Source organism: Neovison vison, chromosome 7 (genome assembly GCF_020171115.1).
Source record: "Neovison vison isolate M4711 chromosome 7, ASM_NN_V1, whole genome shotgun sequence".
Classification (NCBI taxonomy): Eukaryota; Metazoa; Chordata; class Mammalia; order Carnivora; family Mustelidae; genus Neogale; species Neogale vison.
In genome coordinates, this window is record NC_058097.1 from 132,185,057 (window position 1) to 132,209,254 (window position 24,198).

General features: G+C 43.7%; 1 protein-coding gene across 3 annotated transcripts in view; it reads right to left on the reverse strand.

Moving 5' to 3' along the window:
- FAT3 (FAT atypical cadherin 3) overlaps positions 1-24,198 on the reverse strand; it is a 641,086-nt gene that overhangs the window by 72,724 nt on the left and 544,164 nt on the right. For all 3 annotated transcript variants that reach the window (XM_044258324.1, XM_044258326.1, XM_044258325.1), the window contains 6 exons: positions 23,790-24,065; positions 21,176-21,386; positions 12,497-16,570; positions 8,656-8,852; positions 7,525-7,678; positions 5,069-5,302 (listed from right to left, as the gene is read on the reverse strand). In XM_044258324.1, the coding sequence (XP_044114259.1) occupies positions 5,069-5,302; positions 7,525-7,678; positions 8,656-8,852; positions 12,497-16,570; positions 21,176-21,386; positions 23,790-24,065 (5,146 nt within the window). The remainder of the gene's footprint in view (positions 1-5,068; positions 5,303-7,524; positions 7,679-8,655; positions 8,853-12,496; positions 16,571-21,175; positions 21,387-23,789; positions 24,066-24,198) is intronic.

Sequence of the window (24,198 nt, forward strand, 5' to 3'; positions counted from 1 at the left end):
GACTCCATGCTAAGCAGGGAGCCTGATGTGGGGCTTGATCCCAGGACCCCAAGATCATGACCCGAGCAGAAGGCAGATGATTAATCAACTGAGCCATCCAGGCACCCCCTCTGTGTTTGTTTTTGTGTTAGGTGGATCAGCTGTGTCTCCCAGTCTTGAAGGAGTGCCCTTATGTAGAGGGCCCCTGCTGGTGTCCAGAATCAGGTACTACAGGGGTGTTGCCTGTGTGGACTGTGTGGCTGGGCCATGACAGCTGTGGGTGCACTGGTGTGGCTAGCTGAGAGGTCCAGCCATGGCCTCTGCTGGTGTGCTGGTGGGGAGGGTTGCTCCCCTTCCACCCCTCCCCCTCTTCTCCTATGCCACGAGAGTCACTTTGGGTGATGGCCATGCTCCTACTTTTTAAATCCCAAAGCCACAACTCTAATTTTGGCCCTTGTGGTCTTTTTCAGTACCCTCCTGGGAGCTTTCCTCACCTTCAATTTAGAGGCTTCTGTCAGATTAACATTTCCCAAACCTAGAATTGATGAGTTCTTTTCTCAGAAGTACTCAGTAGCTCTTTTCCACTGATTGGTTTAAGTACACAATCCTGGCCTGTTTGAACCACCACAGTCAAGCACAGATGACTTTTCTCACCTCATTTACTTCTTTCCATCCCGGCTAACATGATACTCTCCCAGTTATTGAGTTGGGTCCATATGTTCCAACTTCACAAGTTTATCCTCATGGTTCCTGTCTTCCTAATGCCTTCCTACCCCTGCCTGTTGAAATCTTATTCGCTCTGGGAGCTCTGCCTTTTGTTAAATGTGTGTGTGCTCCTGATTCATGTTCTTCATTCCTGCATATGACCTGAGGCCTGGCACTGCATATTCCTCATCTTAGAGAATCTTGTGTTTCCTTCTGTAGTGTCTTCTACATAGCTACTCACTAAATTTCTGTTAAATTGAATGGAAAATAATTGTAATGTGTGTTATGAGTCCCCAAGTTTCTCTGAAATCCCTAAAAGATGTTCCAACCCTTGCAGGAAATAGTCAATAAGAAAGAAGTAATTGAGTTGCTTATTAGAACCTTTCTTTGTTTTATGTCCCCGGTCCATAAGAGGAAAAATATGTCTTCCTGCATCTCAAATATGTTGGAAATTGTCCTCTCAATAAATCATGAGCTATAGCATATTTTGTAGAGCATGTTTACATTTTATTTTCATATAACTTTGCCTAACATGGTCACAGACTTTAGCTCTGATATTCATCACTGCATGTTTCCTTTGTTAGCTTAGAAAACCCTCAAAATTAGGAAGCTGGACACAAATCCTATCTATATGAGGTAGACTAAATAGGGAGATATTAACCCCAAAGAGGTAGTACAAAAGGTCCCCTAATCTTTACTCAAAGGATCACATTTTTAAGCATGTTAGGTCATAAAGTCATGCCATTAGTTTATGGGATTGAGGATATTTCCATTTTACAGGAAGACTAAAGCTTTGATATTAAAATCTAGACAGTTGCCATATTATTTCTTAGAGCTCATAAAATGGGTGTTGAATTTATCTTGTCCTCCTCTGTTTTGATTTTGTTCCTAACGTAGGCAATTATTCTAACATTAGTCTGGTTGTATTATGAATAATGAATTCAGCATAGGAAAGAGATGTTTGGCTAAAAGTAGTAATATTTTTTCAAATTAGAAAATCAGGCTATGAAAGTTTAGCAAGTCTATATAAAAGCTTTGAATTCATGAAGTTATAGAATCAGATTTCAGAGGAATATGCCCTTGTCTTTTCTCTGTAATTTACAGTGACTTAGTATATGCTGTAGCTAAATGGTGATGAAGTAATTTATATCTTCAGGTAAAAGAATATGCTGAACAAAGGAAATTTCATGAACCAAACAGTCCCATCATCTACACAGATGGAGCCAATGTTCTTTCCTCACACCAAAAACCAATTGGGGCAAATCTCAAGGGAATGGGCAACTAGAATGGATCTTTGTTTCATGAAAAAAGCCAATCTCAGAAAATGATAAACTATATAATTCTTTTTAAATAATGTTTTTGAAATAATAAAATTATATATATGGAGATTAATGGTTGTTGATGGGTTAGAGATTGGGAAAGAAGCACCAGGAGGAGGTTGGTGTGGTGATGAAGGGGTGACAGGGGGGAACCCTGTGATGGTGGTTACATGAAGCCACACAAGTGATAAAATTGTATAGAACTAGACACTCACACACACACATGCACACACCAAATCAGATAGTGTACTACATTATACAAGATGTCCTCACTGGGGGAAAGTGCTGGGTGAAAGGTACATGTGACTTTCTGTACTTTTTTTTTTTTTTTGGCAACGGCCTATAAACTGCTTACTATTTCAAAATGAATTTTTTTTTAATCAGCTATTTTCTTGTCCCAAAGAGGCCCAGAGGGTCAGGCAGTAACATAAATTAATTAATTTATAATTAATTAATCAATTTATAATTAATTAAATCAACTAATAATTAATTTATAATTAATCAAATCAATCAATCGATTAATTTATAAATAATTAATTATGATTAATGTTAATAATTAACATTATCGAAGTGGCTGGAAATAGAGTGGGTAAGTGATGGCTCCTGCTTCTCCTCCAGCTCCTGCCACTATGGAGCTGTGTATCTGAAGTCTTCTGAGGGCTGTTGCTGTCTTGATAATATGCTAGAAACTGGAATTTTGAATAAAAATCTCCTGACATTTATTGACAAGGGGGTCAAACTTTTTGGAACACCATTAAGCCAAACTAAAGACACGAGAGGGCTGGATTCAGTCTCATGATGAATGTGCAAACTCAGCTTCGGCTCAGAGGTTCACCTTGGCCCCGAGATGAACTGTCCACTGGATGAGCCGGTGATCTAGTACACAGCTCAAGCTCCTCTGTGGTCCGTCATGACAGATGAGAAAGAAAGTGTTCTGATCGGGCTGCTAAAGAAAATGGCCGAGGCCACAGCACACTGATGCCCAGGGACCCGGAGGAAGTTGGCTTGATGAGGGCTGAGACAGATGCCTCCGTTGTGGGAATCCCCTGCAGGCTTGGGCCAGGACTGGCACACCCACTTCCTCGGCCTGGTGCCCGAGACATGGTCAGATGCCTACTCTGCTTTTTCATGTGTTCATGTGTTCGTCTTAGCTATCTCAGCTCTTTTATTTTTTTATAGCTTAATGAGTTGTACGAAAACTGAGAAATAGAAACCAGGTTGCTATGCTAGAATTTTTCTGAGACAAACACTACGGCTGGGGAAAGTTTATTACATGAGCAGCACTCACAACCTCAGGATCTACCTGAAGAGCTGAACATGAGACTTTGGCTAATGAGTGCAAATGAGCAAAGTCAGGTGCTGATGAGATCATTATTCTGGTTTTGGTCCTTTCAAGGCTTTATCATCTCTTCCCAGCTAAAGGCCCAGAATCTAGTCATCCCTTCTGCCCCAACTCCCAACCTGGATGGCTGACTCAGAAGAAGCAAAAAGGAGGATGGAGCTAACTGTATGTTCTTCACTATAAGCTGCATCTGGGAGCCCGTAACATCCCCCCACTGTCCACTGGTCATGCTACCCTGTGCACTAATCAGGCTCCTTCTGTCTTCAATCTCTGGGAGACGGAACTGACCCAACTTCTTCATGAAGGAAATGAGTAGAAACATTTCAATTTTTAAAAATTAGGATTTTAATATAACTTAATTGAAAAAAATCAATCTTAACATTTCATCTATGGCTCAACTACACATTCTCAAATTTAAATTATTAAAAGATTTATTTGCATAATTTCCATTTATGTTTTCCCCCCAGAAGTCTCCTCCTACAAGTCCAGAGAATGTTTTCTAATGATCCTTTAAAAAAGAGTATTTGTACAAGACCGGTGGAGCAAGGTGAGGGACATACATGAACCTGGGTGCTTGGGGCCTTGTTTTGGAAGAAACTTGAAATACAGTTACAAAGAGGAAAAAAAAGAGTATCTGTAGGTACTCCATAATTATAAATCCCAAATGAGTCTTTTCCTGCTCACCATTTTATACCAAGCTCTACATAATATGCAGACTTTTAAAGGGTTGGTTCTTAGCCTGGAAAATTATGTTAATGAGATAAGAGCAATAATTTGAAGTAGCCACTAATTTCTTGAAGGGGAAATATGCAGAGACCCCAGGTTCTATGCTTGTTTTCAACTAATTATCATATATTTACTTTTCCATTAGTCCAATAATTTTTCTTTCAATTCAGAATTAAGCAATAAGACACTGAATTCTATAAAGGCCTGTTTAGCATCGCAGACACACCCCATCATTCTCTTGTCCTCTGATTTACAGCTCTTAAAATGCACACGCAAGAGGCTCTCTATATGCCCTTTTGTATTTACACTCCATCATGCAGTCACCTCGATAACTTATGCATTCTCCAAAGGACTACCTCGCAATTAACTCCAGTCTTCTCTAACCCACCATCTCATTATGCAAAGTGGATTTGAACACAAACTTTATTAGCAACTTTCACTTCAAATTCCTTCTTACTTCCACCACCCTCGCTCTGCCTAGTAATGTCAGGATCTATGTGACCAAAAGACTATTGGAAAGCGGCAGTTTAAAAAAATTGACATTGGACCGGCAGCCCATTTAGTAATTGTTCTTTGCACTAGGGGGCTCTCCCATAAATCGTGATTGTCATATGTCAGCTGAAGCATGTGATGCAATTCTTTTAGAAATGGAAATGAATTCTTTTGGCCACACGACACAGCATTTTAACTGTGTTCAGGAGGAATGGGCAAATAAGAAAGCTATTATTTTTATTCTAAAGGTTAAAAAAGCAAACAAATCCCAAACTCTTTGTTAAAAGGCAAGGACATTCAAAGCATCACTTCTTTAGATGCTAGAAAGTGGGGAGGACACCTTGCAGAGTTCTTGTGCACACGTGAAGTGTATCAGGAGAAGAGCTGACACGTGGTCATTGGTTTAATGCCAAGGAACCCAGGTCGGCTGGTGACACCAAAGAAAAGGTGAAGATATGCCAAGTGCATGAAACATGGAGGCATTCCATCAATTCAACTGACTTACCAACGTCAGGATCCACAGCTTGAACTCTGGTCAACAGAGCCTTAGTGGCTGTGTTCTCATAGACACAGGCATTGTAGTGGTCGGAAGAAAACACAGGTGGGTTATCATTCACGTCCTCCAGGATCAGGTGGATGTCGGACTGGCAGAACCTACCACCTCCGTCAGTGGCCCTGGCAGTCAGGCTGTACACGGGGACCCTTTCCCGGTCCAAGAGAGCCAAGGTTTTTAACTCACCTGTGAAAATAAATGGCCTGGCTTTTCAAAAAACCCTCTTTCTTTGAAGAGCAGAGAACCAAGTTTATAAAGAATCCCCAACACAGGAAGGAGCAATGACATTTGGCCCAAGTGTCTCATACTTAGAAAGACAGAGGAAATTCAATGTTAAGCACCAGGGAAACATTTATGGGATTCTCGAGGCAACGACAAATCAACTGTGTGGCCTTTAAATTAATTAATCCCATTGTGAAACCTCTGGTATTATGATTTCCTTCTTTTGGCTACCTTGGAAGGCTCTATGCCCCTTGAAACCTCTGAAAACATGCTCTGGGGACCAGCAAAGCATGTCTCTAGATTTCTGCTCAATTTTCAGAAAAAGCATAGCGAATGGACGAGCATCCTTAGTTCTCCTGTGGTCAGACATGTCAATAATCCACAGACCCAGAAGGGGCTGGGTCTCTGCTTCCAGAGACTCAGTATCTTTTTACTCCATGTTTTAGAGGAAAACAATCAAAGCAGAAGCTGGTTTTAGCAGAAAAAGGTCTGGAAGGAATTCTATCGTGTCGGGGTAAACCTGACTTGCCGGGATACAGAAGGGCCTATGGTTGTTGGGGGGAGGATTCTTGGTGGAGGAATATTTGCAGAGTTGGGATTGGCAGGTAAGTCATGTCTGTACTTTATCCACTGGATCATCTATGCTCCTACTGGGCATCAGTCCCTGTGGAGACTCCAGGTGGTTGTTTAAATTTCAATGGACAATGGCAACGAGCAGAGACAGACCCAAATAAACGCGATTTGGGGAAAAGTATGACTCCTGAAGTATAATTATTGTTGAATACAATTAGTAGACCTTCTTCCAACCAAGCCATCTAGGCTTATAAAGCATTTCCTTCTGTGGCCTCCTTGCTGTAGCCAGTTCTCAAACACGGTTTGGACTACTTCCTTCTCCTGCTCAGAAACCTCCAGGGGTTTTTCACTGGGGCCTTAGGGACCTCCCCACGATTGGCCTGCAGTTCTTCCGCCCATCACCAGCCCTTCCACAACTCTTCTTGCCAGGGACAATGTCACAAGCGGCCCTCCCCCGCTGTGCTGTGCGCTGTTCCTGCCGCCGCTATGGCCTGCAGGAACCTACTTTCGTTTCTAGAATCCTGCCTCGGTTCAGATGCTAGCTCTTCTTTAAAATAGTTTCCTCTTCCCCCTTGTGAGAATATTAGCACCTTTTTCCTCTGTGCCCAGATATAACTCCCTTAATACCATTCTAGGATACTCATCTCATTCTGCCTATTATTATTATTATTATTATTATTAGCTTACTGGTCTGTGTTTCCCACTGGCTTATAATATCCCGTGGACATGGCTGGTTCTGCAGCCCATCACAGATATCCCATCAAGTGCTTTTATATCTACTAGTTACTCAATGAATGTTAGCTATTTAATAAATAATTGCTAGGTCTATGTAGCCAAGCAGTATATTTCCGTATAGTTAAGTGCTTCCTAGTAGGACCCAGCTGACACGGGAGAGGAGCAGGGAGAAGCCATCATCTTTGGAGGCTCAATAGTTAGTTATTATTCATTAGGACCAAACACAACATTGGAAATGTGCAAATTATTCAGTCTTTACACCTCATTTAAAATTTGCCATTGGACTAGACATCCAGTATACAGCACTGAAATGACATACCTCCATTAAGAAATGTCTTTTCCATTAGCTCTGGCCCTCAATGTGGGCATCTGCCATTAACATACCCAACCTTTGACCTTATAAATTTTGTCTGAATATCAATGCTAATCTGAGCGCTCATAGCTTTGGAGAAACTAGGCAGGAATATTTAATAAAAACCAGACAAGTGTATTAATAAGCATTGGGAAGGGACCCAAAAGGGATTTCAAGAGAGAAAAACTCTTCCTTCCTATGCACTGATGTCTGGTTTGCGACTTATATTTGTGATGTAACTCTATATTCTTTACAGAGCAGATGCCTAAATCAGATATGAAAAACAGGAAAACCACATCTGATTACTTGATGCTAATAAATGTAAGGAAAGTCAGGGCAAATTTTATAGGCCAAATACATCTTCAGACACCAAGTGTGACTAGCATTTTTTAGGGTCCTAGAGAGCAAGGGCATCATATCAAAGTTCTTGTATGCTAACTACCCAGTAGTGATGAGACCACATGAGAATTCAACTTTTCTCACGGATTAGCAATGGCATTTCCCCAAGGAATACATTTCACCTTACCACTTTCTGGATCTAGAAAAAATTCGTCATTTCCAGATCCATAGAGTGAGTATTGTATATCTCCATTGGACCCAATGTCGGCATCCTTGGCACTGACTTTCAGGATAATTTTATTTGATGGAATGTCTTCAGGAAATAATGCTGTATATGCAACCTGCCAAAGTAAAGAAAGGTAATGAAGTCATTAGTATTTGTGAGGCGATAGTCATCTTTCACATTATAAATGGTTTCTTTAAAAATGCATTCATATAATTTAGCTCTGGCTATTTCTCCCTTCACCACAGAGCTATCTTACAATATATGATGAAATGCGGTATGTCTTTTGCCCTGCCCTAGTCCCCGGCCAATCTCATTCATTCGACAAATACTGATTGAGTCCCTCCATGTGCTAGGTACGATTTAGATGCTAGGACTACAAGGGTGAAGAAAGCAGACAAAGGTCCCGCCACGTGTTGATCACGATGCCCTTTTCTGTTAAGCAGCAGGGACTCTTTGGACCCTTCCACTCTTTAAAGAATGCCATGTCTGGCGTTCGTGTGATAGAGTCAATCTATTTGCAACGGTTTTCTAAGCTATAGACTACCAATATTGTCTCTTGGTCCACATAGTAAGGCAAAGGTAAATTAACAGTGATTTAAGTTCAGTAAAAAAGAAAATAAAATTTGTTACTGGTACCTTGTGCTGGCTGTCATGTTTTGTATTGTGATGGACAAGCTATTTCATGAATTGCCTGGAGACCTGGGTTCATAACCAACATTGCCACTAACCAGCTGTGCAAACTTATTAGAAAAACAATTTCTACTTTTGAGTGGCCCATTTTTCTTTTATAGAATCAGTGATTTAGACCTAAGTCCTTACGTCATTAGGTCTCTTATGATTCCTTAAACACTATTTAATTTTAAGGTTTTGTTTTGGGGTTTTTTTTTTGGAGGGTGGGCAAAATTAGGTATTTGAACTTCCCACCTATGCCTTTTCCTACCCTCTGGCATCCAAATGGAGCTCACTAATTTAAGGAGAAAAGCGCAGAAAGGAGCTTGACCCTAAGGAGAAAAATGAAATGGGCTCTGATTTAATTTTAGAAGGGCAGAGTAAAAAGCAGCAATATATATAAGACATTTGCGCATATCTCACCTGATCGCACACTGGGCTGTTGTCATTCACATCACTGACGGTCACTTCCACCATGGCCTGGGTGACAAAAAGCCCGTCAGTGGCAGTGATATTGAGGAGGTAAATGTCTTGTTCTTCTCTATCTAAAGGTCTCTTCACATAGACCTTCCATTCACTCTGCACCAGACCCAGGGCAAATCTTCCTCGGGGGTTCCCTCCTACAGTGAAAAAAGCATTTATGAAGATGTGCAATGAAAAGCTTTGATCTACGCCTCCACTGAGAGGCCCGTGTGGGGTCATCCAGCTGGTCTGCCGATTGTATCATTTACAAAACTGAAAAAAAAAAAAAAAGACAGTCACTTCCTTCTGATTCTCTTGTAACAAAACACGATATTTATATGCTTCGCTTGTAAGGACCGTCAAACAGTAACTTTCCAAGAGAACAGAATGCACTAGAGAAGCTGGAGATGATCTCTTGTTTAGTCCCCCTGAAGGACAATCAAATTCAAACTGCGAACAATCAATCCTCTTCCCGGGATGATACAATTGTCTTTCCACTTTGTCTCAAGAGAGGATGTGATACACTATAGCTCTTGTTACCAAGACAATTTCATTAGCTGGTGATTATGCAATCAAGGGAAGGCAGTCAGTTCTATTAAGGAATCCTTTAATGAAAACTCTCTCATACAGCTTCGTGCGTCTTACCAGCCTGGGTGTTTGGGGGAAAAAAGTTTGCATGACCGAGGAAGACCCATCAGTATTAAATGGCCCTAACCAGGGGTCACGGAACAAGCGGTTCAAAGATAAACGCTGCAATTAGATGAAATTTATCAGAGTGACGCTGGTGCTTAGAACAGCTTTTTATGATACGACACCACCGACAGTGGTCCCAGCAATATGACTTCCCTACGTCATTACGTGACCTGGAGACAAAAAGCTGCGTGGACAAGACGGGAAGAGGAAAGGAGAAGACAGCTGCGTTGACCTTCTAATGTTAAAGAGGCAAACAGTGTCACTCACGTCACGGAGGAAGACCGCACAAGACTACTGGCAAGAAGCCCGAAAGCCAGTTAGATCATCACTGTTTTCGTTGGGCATTTAACAAGTATCTATCACCTGCTCCAGTCCAGGCACTGTTCTGGGCAGTACGGCTAAAGCGGCGGACAAAACTGACACAAATCCCCGCTCCTGGGTTGGAGCGCACATTCTAGTGGGGGAAGACCGACCCTAAACAAATAAATAAGGAAAGCGTATATACTGCTTCCTGGCTGAGCGGAGCCATCTCAGCTTCTCACAGCGAATCTTTGAAAGAGCAGAGGGCCAAGACTTGGGTCCTGCCCGAGGGACTGAGGGGGAAGTACAGGGAATTTAGTGCCCCGCTGCACTTCTCACTACTCAGGCGTGGGGCGGTGTCAGTCCAGGGGCTTCTGCCGTGGGGGGACAGCCACGGGATAAATGAACGATATTGGGGGTAGACGGTACAGAAATGATGAGGGCCGTACATTCCTCTAGGGCAGTGGCTCTCAGCTGGAAGACCCCCCCCCACCGGGACATTTGTCAACATCTGGAGATATTTTTGAATGTCATAATAGCATCCCCGGTGGGTGAGGATGGGGCTAACTGGAGTCTCTTGGGCAGCGGCCGGAGATGCTGCCAGGCATCCATCCTACAAAGCACAGAGCGGCCACCTACAACAAAGACTCATCCAGTCCCAAATGTCAATAGCGTTGAGGTTGAAAAGCCGGCTCTGGCGAGGCTCAGGGTCCTCCCTGGGATATCACTTTCCTTCAACACTGGCTAGGATTCAATTATGCTTCAGTTGAATATTACTTTAGCATGCACAAATTTAACCTCTCTCTTAAATGCTTTCAGTGCAGGCCCACATCTTTTGTTAAATAAAATGATTAATGGTCCTTTGTTAAACTGCGGCAGCACAGCCAAGTTGTGTTACATCAAGAGCAAAAGTTAAATCTAATTAAAATCGGTTGGTGGTTGGCAGGGCTAATAGTAACAGTAGCTTTAAGCTACTCTGTTCTTATTACTTTGGTAGAGTTGATGGGAGGGTCCCTTTAAATCATCCATTGACAATTCAGAGATGAAGGATAAATAATTAAAGCTGAACATTCAGCAAGCCTTTCCAATAGGAGAGTATCCCTCAGAATCTCTAAAAAGCTTTTTGTCTGAAACTGAATGCCAATAAATGCAAGCGAGTCTTTGCTCACTTTTCTGCCCTTGCCACTACGGCTCCTGTCTTTTCTGCAGAAATATACATTTTAATGAAAAAAAGGGAAGGCATCAGATAATGCACCAATGCATACAGAGTTTAAACAGAAAGCACTGTCAGGAAAATAGTTTCAGGAAGAAACAGGAGAGGAGTAACGCGGAAGAGTGGCTCTCCCAAGCACTGACACATGCTCTCCCGTGGATCTTATTCTGCAGTGATTAATTAACTTTCCCACTAACGTACTTAAGCAGATTCTGTGTCCTGAGGGCATTCTAATTAATTCATTTTTCACTTTGAATAATGTAGTTTTTCTAAAGGGAAGCCACCTGACTACAAGTATTGATGGATTCTTTAAAATCTTTTGGCACTTTGCTTATGTTCTGCCTTTGAATGTCACAACATCAAAATACTAGCTTTAAAACACTTCAGTCGTTTTTAGGAAGACTACTCCCGTCCCACCAACCTTTCCACTTGCAGTTTCAAGCCAGTCACCCCCAGGAAGCGACCCCTGCTGAATGACACGGACATGATATCCTTTCCCCCTCAGCAACAGTGACACTTTTTTGGTCCGCTCTGGGTGACTTCCTTGATCTAGTTTGGCTTTTCCACTGAACTGCTACTTATTATCAGGAAAGACAAAAAAGGGATCCAAGAAAACTGAGTTATCAGGAGAAATACCCTTTGATTTAGAGTTATAACTTAAGAGTTTTAGTAAAAGGTCAAACCACGCCCTTTAATTGGTACAGGTATGTACGTGTGCAGGCATAGGAATTTTCAGCACTGGGAGAAACTTATAAGTCAAGCTTACTGGGATCAGCTAGTTATTTATTTAGTTTAGATTTTTTTTTTTCAAGATTTTGTTTATTTATTTGAGAGAGCATGGGGGCGGGCAGAGGAAGAGGGAAAAGCAGATTCTCGCTGAGCAGGGAGCCTGATGCGGGGCTCGATCCCAAGACCCTGAGGTCATGACCTGAGCTGAAGGCAGTTGGTTAACCAACTGAGCCACCCAGGAGCCCCAGCTATTTATTTTTCTTACCAATACAAGAAGTAGGATTAGAGTTAAAAATATATGCGCCCTACCCCAAAGCTGTTATTTTTATTTCTTCAAGTGAGATAATTGGCTGGACTCCTTCCTTCCTTCCTTTGACACACACACACACACACACACACAGAGAGAGAGAGAGAAAGAGAGAGAGAGAAGAGCACAAGCAGGGGGCATAGCAAGCAAAGGCAAAGGGAGAAGCGGGCTCCCCAGTAAGCAGGAAGCCCAATGCGGGGCTCCATCCCAGGACCCTGGATTATGACCTGAGCAGAAGGCAGCCACCTAACTGACTGAGCCACCTAGGCACCCTGGCTGGACTCCTTTTTAAATGATATAGCAGCTCAAGGACTGGGTACCAATCTGGGTAAAGTGTCATAGGTGAAGGAATGGACTCCAAACTAAGGCTCATTCAGCCACAACCAACAACTGAGAAACCCTGCCCACTCGGAGATCTTTTACTCAGCCCCAGAAAGGTTTTATTACTCTCAATCCCCATCTCATCTCCCTTCTTCTCTCCAACTCTCACCTCCTGTCACTTCCCACCTTTCTTGGGAGAGCAGAGTACACAGAGTGAAAGCCAAGTGTGGCTGACTTACCCGTAATATGGTAGCTCACTTGGCGATTAATGTCGGAAGTGTCTCTGTCCCAAGTGCTGAGGACGGCTACCACCTCTCCAGGAGGGTCACTCTCCTTCACATTCCCTCGGTACACCTCGTGGGCAAAGACTGGCGCATTGTCATTTATATCCATCACCCTGACAGAGACCAAAGCTGTGGACGAAAGAGAGAAGGCCTCTCCAAGGTCAGAGGCCACCACAGAGAAGGTGAAGGTGGGATCTGTTTCGTGATCCAGGTCCTTCAAGGTACTGATCCAGCCTGTGTTGCTGTCAATGTTGAAGGCTTCCATGACCTTTTCAGGCTGGGAATCTGAGTGCAGGGAGTAAGTGACCTGCCCGTTGGCTCCCCAGTCCGCATCGATGGCTCTCACCTGTGTGAGTCTGGTGCCCACAGGCATCCCTTCCATTATGATCGTCTCGTAGCTGGAAGTTTCAAAGACTGGCTTGTTGTCATTCAAGTCCAGTACCTTGATATCTACATCCACAGTAAACACAATGTCTACCTTGTCCAGGGGTATGGTGGCTGCTACTTTAAAGTGGAATGCTGGGCTGACTTCATGATCGAGGCGTTTGTCAACCTTGATCGTGCCTGTTTCCTGCTCTATGATGAAGACACCCCCTTTGTTATTTTCTGGCCGTTCCCCATTAACTGTGCTGAACCTGACATTCTGACTGGGCAAAATCCTCAGGGTGTCCACCGTGCTCCCAATGGCTGTATCTTCTGAAACAGTGAAAGAATACTGAGACTGGGTGAACGAAGGCAAGGACGTTTCAGGGGGCAGGACATGAATATAGACAGGGATAAGGGAGTGCTTTACTGGAATGCCCCCATCTACTGCTTTGACAAAGAATGACAGCACTGTGCTTTTCAGCTGGTTAAAATTGCCCTTAGTGACCATCCAGCCATTGTCAGGATCAATTTCTAGGAGGTCAGCCACAGAGACCGAGGCCTCGCTGTATAGAGAATAAGTAATCCTTGAATTTGCTCCATCATCTGGATCCATGGCTTGAACTTGAGTGACCAAGTGGCCTCTTCCAACGTCTGCCCTGACACTGGCTCTGTATTCCAAGGTCATGAACTGGGGAGCATTGTCATTCTCATCCACAACGATCACTCTCACGGTGCAAAAGGTCGTCCTCCCTCCGCCATCGAGGGCCCTCAAAAAAATACTAATGTCTCCCTCCAGAGGGTTTTCCCGGTCAAGCCTTTCTGTTGTGATGACTTGTCCATTGCTGTCTATGAGGAATCGATCCTTGGCAAAGTCGTTGATGATGGCGTAGCTGATCTGCCCATATGGCCCAGGATCCCCATCTGTGGCTCGAACGTGAATGACCTTTGTCCCAGCGGCTGCATTCTCTCTCACCTCAGCTACGTAGGTGCTTTGGGAAAAGGTAGGGCTGTACAGGTTAGCCCCGAGTACCCTGATGTGCACCTGTGCAGTGCTAGTGAACAACCCATCAGAGACTGACACATTGAGACTGTACAAGGGCTCCATCCGCTGCTTCCGGTGGTTGGACAGGGTGATGACGCCACTCTTGCTGTCCATCAGAAAGCTGGTCCGGTCATTCCCAGATAAAATGCTATATTCCAAGCGGTCAAAATCAGAGCTGTCTGCATCAGAGGCTTGAACACAGGTTACAAAATGGCCCCGGGGGGCTAATTCACTCACATATGATTCGTAAATGAGCTGATTAAAAATGGGAGGGTTGTCATTTATGTCCGAGATATAGATATGAACCAAGACCTCGCTGCTCAGTGATGGGAAGCCGTTATCTGTGGCTCTGACTTTCAAAATGCAGTGTTGCACTGACTCATGGTCCAGCATCCGCGCTGTCAGGATCAAGCCACTTGCGCTGTCTATGTGAAAATAATCTGTGCTGTTGTAAGTATCCTGGATGATCTGGTAATGTACCATTTTATTGTTTTCTGAGTCTGCATCAGTAGAGACAACTTGCAAAACAGGTGTCCCAATGAGAGAGGCTTCTGATAACGTCGTATTGTATGTGGGTTGATCGAAAATAGGGGGGTTGTCATTTACATCATTAACCAGTAAGTCAACAGTGACTTCAGCTCTGGCACCAGTAAGGGCATCACTGGCTCTTACTGTCAACTTGTAAACAGAGGTGATTTCATAGTCCAAAGGGCTAACCACTTTCAAGACCCCAGTGTCAAAATCAATGTTAAACTGTTTATAAAGATCCCCATCAATAATGATGTATATGATGCCTTGGCCTTCTGGACTGGTGGCATTGATGCTTAGAATGGGGGTATCCATTCTAATGTCTTCATTGACTGATGCTGTATAAAAGGGCTTATCAAACACGGGCATCGCTTTGTTGACAATTGTGATGGGAAGTTCTACAGAGGTGGATAAAGAGGGCTTTCCACCATCTTTGGCTAGGATGGTGACTTCATACTCAATGTTGGATAAGTCAGAGTTGAATGCTTCTTTTAAAATAACGTTCCCTGAATTAGGATTAATCTCAAAGTGGCCATAGTCATCCTGTAGTACATAGGTCACTTCTCCATTTGCACCTTTATCTTTGTCAATGGCTGTCACCTGGTAAATTAGAGTCCCGGGCTCAGCATCAACTTGCACAGCAGCATAGTAAGGGAGGCCCACAAAGACTGGAGAATTGTCATTGATGTCTTCAATGTTAACCCTGACCACCACTCTAGCCACACGCAGATGGTCCAGCTCTCGGCTGGCTTCCACCACCAGCTCGTATAACTCTTGTTCTTCACGGTCAAAGGGGACTCCAGTGGTCTGAATGACCCCTGAGGTAGATTTTATCTTGAACTTATTTCCTGGGTTTAAGATGCTGTATTTTAAGGGCTCATTAAGGCGATTTCCAATGGCATTGACAATAGCAACTTTGGTTATGTTAGTGTTGTTCTCTGAAATTGAGGTCGAGTAAAAGCTTTGTGTAAAATGGAGGCCGCTATCCATGGCTTCTTTAACCAAGATGGTGACCATGGATGTACTGTAGAACTTTCCATCAGACACTTTAGCTATCAACATGTAGTGATCTTTGGAGAGGTTGTTGTTTTTTATGGTGAGCACTCCACTATTTGAGTCAATTAAGAAATGATCCAAGCTACCTTCCATTAAGCTATATGTCAGTTCCGGGGGCACCTCGGAGTCAGGATCCGTGGCACTAACTTTCAACACCTCCACTCCAACGTAGGTGGGTAGAAGTAAGACAGTCTCAAACACAGCCTGGGTGAAAACAGGTGGGTTATCATTCACATCCATTACCTCTATGTTGACTTCAACAGGACTCTCTGCTGTCAGCTGGGGGCTGCCACTATCTCTCACGTGGACATGGAAATGGAAATGGGCAATAGTTTCATGGTCCAGGTTGGCAATTGTTCTGATTGCACCTGTACTGGAGTCCACTGTAAAGAACTTCTTGGCCGTGGACTCCACAATCTGATACACCAGCAGAGCATTCCGGTTGCTGTCGGCATCAGTGGCTCGAATCACCAGCGGGCTATTATCCGAGCTCCTGACAATGCTATTGACTGGGGCAGCTTCACTCAGACTGCCTGAATATTCAGAAAAGAGAAAAACTGGGGCATTATCATTTTCATCAACGATCTGAATATTGACTGTGGCATTGGAAGCCATGCCTGCCATGTTAGTGGCCTGAACGATGAGCTGGTAGGAGGAAGTACGCTCATAATCCAGTGCCTTCCGGGTGGTGATGACTCCAGAATATGGATTTATGGTAAAGATCCCATCAACGTTTCCATCTTTGACTTCATAAATGAGGGTAGATTGACTGATGGCAGCGATTAGAATGACTGATGTTCCAATATCAACATTTTCATTTACTTCTGCTTGGTAGTCTTTGTGAGTGAACTTGGGATGAGAGTTATCAGACATGGTAACAGAAATGCGCACAATTGCAGTGGCAGACATTGGCGGGGAACCCTGGTCTGTGACTTTGACCGACAGGACAAACTGACCCGTTGTTGTCATGTCTGGTTCTTTGGAAACGGTGATGATGCCCAGGACTGGTTCGATCTTAAATGTGTTCCCAGTGTTCCCTAAAATACAGAGATAAATGGAGAAATAAGTCACACATCATGTTTTGAAGATTAATTTTTCATCTAAAGGATACTTCGCAGCAACATGGCAAGTTGAAAGCAATTATTTGTATTTGTTCCATCTCATTCTGAAATAGAATGAAAGACTTCTCTTTTAGGGGTATTCAAAAGCAACTGAAGTGAGTTTTTTAAGTAAAATTGTGAATTTCAGGTCAATATCCTCAGGTCAGAATTTCAGGTGGTGGTAACATCACTACCACCACAAGATTGTGTACGATGCCACTGTTCAAAATGGATTTTTGCCTAAACCAGTGCCATAGTCTATGTTTAATGTTATGAGAAAGACATTTGTAGGAGCTGTTTCAGAACATTATCCCACAGATTATCCCAAAGGTGGGCTTTGCTATATTTCACCCTATCAAAACCAACTTCACTCCAAACACTACTTTGGTGAGGGGTGGTCTTTTGTTTGGGTCTGAAGGACTCTTCCCAAGCTGTTTGCTCTGTAAGTTGTCAGGATATTTTCTGCCACCCATCTTGTTCACCCCCTCAAACCCTAAAAGACACACGTGCATGCACACACTTAAAACTAGATGTAAAAATTATAAGGCCATTCCTCCAATCTGTAACTGTCCCATTTGCTAAGTACCAGAGAGGTTTCTGGTGACGTAGTGAACTGCCAATCATCTGAACCAACCTTAAAACCCAAAACTGGAGGCATCACCCTCCTGAAGCCGAGGAACCGGCAATGGGAAGCTCAAATGGGAAGGGCTGTGAACCATGACGCCTCAGACGTTTAGCGCCTCACGTCTGAAACATGCCGTGGTGTGGAGTCTGAGATCGCTGAGAGATGAAGATAATGAGAGAGGAGCAGAGAGTGAGCAACACGAGGTTTGAAGAGTGTAAAGAACCTGGCTGAAAAGTAGTGGACAGTGTTACGCAGAATCCTTCAGCAAGCTGCTTTTGCTGCTCTCATCAGGCTTTCTGATACTTCCCCAAGAGCACACATGCTTTCCTGTCTAGATTCTTCGAAAACAAAGTGAAAAATCTTGGTCATTCAGTTATAGCTGCTTTTCTTTTTTTTTTCCTGCTCAAAGGACAGCAGTATCACAGACACAGAGATGGTTTAAATGTCATTTTTGTTAAGACCGGCTCCCTTCCTGACGGCACTTATATGTATCTCCTGAGATGTGAAGCAAATACAGCTGTATACATACTTCTTACAATGTACTTATTCATTAAACTTTTCCATGTCCGAGAATAAAAAACTCATGTTCCTATAAAACCTGCTTATTTTTAAACAATTAAGTTATTTTATTTTTTAAAAGATTTATTTATTTAGAGAGTGAAAGCATGAGCAGGGAGTGGGGCACAGGAAGAGGGAGAGAGAGAGAGAGAGAAAATCCTCAAGCAGACTCCTGCTGAGCATGGAGCCCGACTTGGGGCTCTATCCCAGGACCTGAGATCATGATCTGACGCAAAATCAAGAGTTGGCTGCTTAACTGACTGAGCCAGCCAGGTGCCCTCAAGAATTAATTTAACAAACAAGAACAGGATTCCAGCCCCCACATGTGAATACCGCATGGTGTCCTCTTCCGTGTCAGCATGATAGTTTTTCCTTGCCACCTGAACATGAGCACTTTGTGAGGTCAACATAAAGTTCAATGATCTCATGAGTAAGCGTGCAAACTTTCAATAAATAGTGGAATTGAGCATGAGTTCAACGTCTGATTCATAGACCCTCGCAAGGAGACAGGAATCATTTCACATCAGCATATCCGAAGAGGAAAATGTAGAGATTGTAGAGATAATGGGGCCAACAGTCAACCCCAACTGATAAATGCAAGAAAGTCAAGTGTGTCTGTGTTCCTTGTCTGTGTTCCCCTGCTGCGGAATCTCCAGCCAAGTCCTCCCTTTCTGCAGACCCAGCACATTTCTTCATGCCCAGCAGGACGTACATGGCAGGGACCAAGGGGAGCCAGCTTCTGGTTTCAAGTAGAACTTCATAACCCTGCTGCCCCACAGCTGCTCACCTGCCTGGCACACCACTCCGGGCTGCTGCTCTTGGACAGCAGGTCGAAAGTGGGCTCTTGGCCTCTTCCCCTCTTCAACATACTCCCTGCCCATTTTCTTAGCATCTGCTTCCTGCTTATTCTCTCCGGCTATCCTTGAATCCCCGGAAACTAGCGTCTGCTTATTTCCTTGGAATCTACAGCTTCTTGTAGACTTTTGGCAGCTGAGCAAAAGCTGGGCTTATCTTACATATCATGACTTATTTAGAATGTAGCACAGTCTGGCACAAAGATGGTGTTCAGTAAATATGTATTAAATGATTGAGAGGAGAGGTGGATCTGAAGAAAGATTGTTAGTCTTCTGTCTGCATGCCCCTTGGGATCCGAGAGGCCCCCGCTGTAACTTAGTTCTTAGTCCTCGTGTCTCCTGTTTCGGAGCCACTCATGAGCCCTTGTGGCACGAAGGAGAAACCTGAACCAAATACAGGAACTGAAGCTCCACACTCAAATATCCCCTTAGTTCTGTGGGCCCAGATAAAAGCTTCCATAGTTACTTCCGAGGCCGGGCAGGGGTTAGGAAGCATACGGCCCACCAGTAAGCAGAGGTTTAGAAGAGAACCTACGGAATATATACACTCTACACAACCACCTGTCATTTATTTCACAATGTTGTGGCATCTGGGTCCTCCCTTTCTCCTACCAGGATCAGGGAAGGAACTGGCTTGGCCAGGAGCAGTCCAGGGCTTGTGGAGGACTGTCTGTCCACAAAGGAGCCCCAGGAGCACTTGGGACTTACTGTGTACACTGAAATCCTCATTATCTTCCTACACAAACAATCAGAGGTTGGTTTTTTGTTTTGTTTTGTTTCATTTTTTTTAGTTACCGATCATTCCTATGAGTTTCTGGAAATATAAGTTTTCTACAGAAAAGATGTTTTAAGAAAAAAACTTTTCTCTCTATTTTTAGTCAGCAGGTAAGGGAACGACGGAATCCTTTGTCTACCCATAGCACCAGGCCTCAGCGTGTGGCTGTGGAAAGATAAGGAAAGTGGTCTTGTCAGCAGGATGGGAAATGGCGCTCCGGCATCTCCTCAGAACTTCCCGATTGGCTTAGAAGTTATCTGCCTAACTAGGAGACTGTAAATAGTAGCCTTAATGACAAATACAAAATCAAGCAGACACCGTAGACAATGCTTAAGGAATGCTAAATAAAAAAACAGAAATCAAACTCCCCACCTCAATGAGCACAGGGATATGGAAAAATGTGAGCACGTGGATGAATACCAGAAAAAGAAAAATATATCTAAGATTAGGAAAAAACTGTAGAAAGAGTCCAAAGAGCTCCTGGATCAGGCGATACTTTCTGTGACATAATTTAAACATTTGTATTTTTAAAAGAAGCTTCCTTACATTATTTGTGGAACTAGAAGAACAAGGATTATATAATTAAATAATTAAAATTTTCTGTGGTAAACAACAGATGCCAAATAGCACTTAAAAAAATACTGGTCAGGCTTTAGGTTAGAAGAAAATTCCATAAATATCTACAAAAGAAACAAGTTGCTTGGGGCAACTGGCTGTTTTGAACTACTCTCTTTTATTTCTCTACCTTTTTTTTTTTCTTTATATAGAGCTTAGCTTCAACGCTGATAAAATGTGGGTGCCTAATACAGGAAATAGTTTTAGATTATCATTTGTTGCAGTGGCTTTTGTATAAAGAAGATGGTTGGCTTTTCTTTCTCTAATATTTTTTAGTCCCAAACTGTCATTCTAGCATTCATATTTTAATTCAACCACTCACAAAAATGCTCCACATTTAAATCATGGGAAAGAGGCCTTTCCAGCACTGGCATAAAAGGAGACATCATTTGGCATTATGCACGACAGACATAATGTTGCAGAACATTTTGGAAATACGTGGCTTGAATATTAAAAAAAAAAAAAAGATTGAAGAGGGGAAGGGAAAATACAGCAGATAAGGGGTATTTGTAATTGTTAGGTTCATAGTCTCATCCCTCACTTGGACAATCATCTCTTCTGTCATAAATGTTTTGTTCCTGTCCATCCTCACACCATCGGGGAAGTAGAGTCTGGCCTTAAGGATGTCAAAATTGATTTTAAAAATCTCAGATTTAACAGAATGTGAGCCTGCATGAATTCATCTGTCTGCTTAAGCAGGCAGTTCAGTATCTCCCACCGAGACATGTAGGATTCAATTCATGGAACAGCCTGGCAGCCCCCAGGAGATGGGAAACTTTGGTTATTTTTGTCTGAGGCCATGGCTTGTTGACCTATCGGTAAAAGCCACTGAGCTTACCATGCACTTCTTCTCTTTCCTCCATTCCAGAAAAATCCAAGAACACCACCGAGAACACCATCAAAGGGAACTCTTTCCTCACCGTGAGTGCTGGAAAACGTATTACCAAAAATGCCAAGAACTTGATAGAGCCATCATCACGCAGCTGGGGCAGTGGCTTGGCCACACAATGCTTTTGGAGCCATTCCAGGGTGACTATGTGAATGTCACATGGTGATAACCACTGCAGAGGGTCAAAAGCCATGCATTATGTTGCAATCTGTGCAACAGCTCTCACCTGCTTCTATGGTATATATGAGTTCTGCGTTTTCCCCTTTGTCTTTGTCCAGAGCGGTCACTTGCAGAACAGCTGATCCCAGAGCAGCCGATTCAAACACAGATGCTTCATACAGCGGGTTGGTGAAATAGGGGCTGTGATCATTAGCATCTTCCACATTCACAATGACGCGGGCCAAGTTTCTTCGATAAGGAAACTCCTGATCTCTGACCTTTAGGCAAAATACAAGAAGTGGTAGGACTAAAATCTTAAGTTGCAAGGAGCTCGCACGGCTATGTCTGTGGCAAACAGAAAATGAGGTAGCTCACGGAAAGTGCTTGATGCCATCCCAGGCACGGGGCAGGGCCATGTAAGTGATGCTGTTACCAGGGGAGGGCGCTAATGGTGAGCAATGGAGAGCCGCGGCCCGGGGCCTGTGTTCAGCCTGTGTTCCTGGAGCTGCCACTGCACTTTCCTCTGAACCACCGCCCACAGCCGTTCCCCTCTCGTTCGTGTATCTAGCTGCTAATGGAATGGTGGATGGACGCTCTTCTGAAAGGGACACTCGAACGTTCAGTGAGAGAACTCATAAATGCAAAGCAGGCATTGCCCTCCATTCATTCATTCAACAAACATTTATTGTCACCTATTATCTGTCAAGCCCTGGCTTCGCTTGGGGGGTTCAGCAGTGATTCAGATCTGGTGCTTGCCCTCCAGATGCTAACAGGTGGGTGGGGGATAGAAACAAGCAAATGGGTAGGAGGCCTGGTGGTGAGTGCCGGAATGGGAGGGAGTCATAAGAAGTAGATAACTGGGCGCTCAGCTTCTTGGAACAGGTAACAAAAATAAGTAGAAATGGCCAAACGGTGGTGTGGGCAGCATGTTTCAGGCAAGGACAGCCTCCAAGGCAAGGCCCAGGACTGAGAGAGAACCCTGATTCCCAGGAAAATGAACCAAACCTTAGTTTCTAAAACGCCAGACCCCTCCTCGTGACTTCACTGAGCCACCTGACTGCTTTAAAGCCTCCCCTGGTTTGCATATGCCAGAAACTTGCAAATAATCAACCCTTTAACCCTCACTGTGTGATTTTGCTATAATTTTATGTTGGGCTAATCAAATGTGTGCTTTGCGTTTGTTCAATTTTAGACTCCATAACTTCAGAGAGATGTGGAGAAATTAGAAAGCAGACTGAGGAGAGCATCAAAGTAAAAGGGCTTTTCAGAAATAGTACCTAGAAGGAATGAGCAAAAGGACTAAAATGGCTTAGCACGGAGAAAGGCAGCCTAAAGGACATGTTTGCGCTAAATAATCCATTACAGCCATGACAAATGATACAGGGTGACCAAACTGAATTTTGAGTTTGTTAAGGAAAGCATGAACAGAAATGCATTGAGTCGTGAGGATGGAGTTAGTCCTTGGCATACGGTTTCTACCCCTGAATAAAGCTCATGCAAAAACAACAGGGTGAGTGTGCTCAGTCCTCCTGCATGTAGACTGGCCTGCCACACCCAGGGACCAAGCTGATCTCTGTATTGGGGGATTATTGAGACCTAGGTCTGCTCCAGTGGAATGTCCAAGGGTACAAGAGTTTTGTCTCTTTCCCACTCCCAGGGTTTAGAATGGTGCTTGGTACACCGTAGGTGCTGGAGAAATATCTGTTGAAGGAATGAGAGGGTGGATCTGATCGTCCCTCTGAGTCCCTCTTGCTCTTCCCACCTGGGGTGGGTCGGGGCAGGAGGATGTTCTCAGCTGGAAACTTCCAAGGGCATGGTCTTCTTCCTCTGGCCCAGGAGTGTTTCCAGACTTGGGGAGAAGGAGGAGTAGCGCTTAAAGGAACATCACTTCCAGCTGCTAGGAAACTGGTAGCATCTTAACATGTTTTAAAAGCAATCAGTACCCGAGGTTTAGTCTGTGTCTCAAGAAACTTAGGGGGTCTGTTAAGCAGGGGCTGTGCCATTTCCCCCAGGTTTCTTGGGTGGTCAAAGGGATAGATTTTGGTCAATAAACTAGTCAAGGATGTTTCTTATCAATCTCTACTTCTCATTTATGTGAACTAAGAAAATTCCATTTTAAAATTAAAGCAACTTCCACATAATTTGGAGGTCCCATGAACCCAAATTCAGACTTAATGAACACTGTCCGCAGGCTTTGGTATGTTTTGAGATCTGTTTTGGGTGGCGGTATTTACGACTAGATCCAATGCCAGTGCAGTAAGTAATAAATCAGTCTTCTAAATGCTTCCAAGGACTGAGCAATGCATATTTTGAGTAAATGATTACCCTTGTGATTAACTTCTCAAGGAACTTCTTTTAAACTTTTCCACAGAATCTTCTGGATGAGAACCAATATCATAGCCTGGAAGATTTACCGAAACATGGCCTGTTCCTTCTCTTCCAAGTCAGCCTGTCAGCAGCCACTGTTGCAGAACTCATCTACTCTTTCAGTCTGGCATAAATATCTGGTCACTCCAGGAGAGTAGCCATTTTCCTCAGGGAGATAAAAAGGCAGAAACGAAGGTGGCCCTGCTGTGAGAAGACCAAATTCACTCCTACTTACAACATTTAAGGGCCCCGTACTTCTGAAGACCAAGGGTGACAGACTGTGTTAGGAGACCGCAATAGCAGTGTGGTCCTACCATGATGTTGAGGATATGCTTGTCCTGGGCCTCGTGGTCCAGCCTCTCAGCAGTGTAGAGCACGCCAGTGCTAGGGTCAATCCGGAATTTCCTCATGCTGGCCGAGTCGATGCTACTGTGGACAGTGTAGCTCAGTTTGTGCTTCTCGTCTCTATCTGTGGCTTCAATCTGCAAGATCTCTGTATCTGGAAGCACGTCCTCAGAGATTGTGACATCGTAATTCGGCTGAGAGAATTCTGGGCCATTATCGTTATTATCCAGCACTTTGATAAATACCTATAGTTAAAAGAAGACAAGAGTGATGGTGAATGCCAATTCACTCATTGCTAATAAAGAGGCCCCCTCCCTCTCTACTCCCTCCACATCCTTGGAGCCCAGCTTCCAGTAGTAGCTATCTCAATATGTAGGA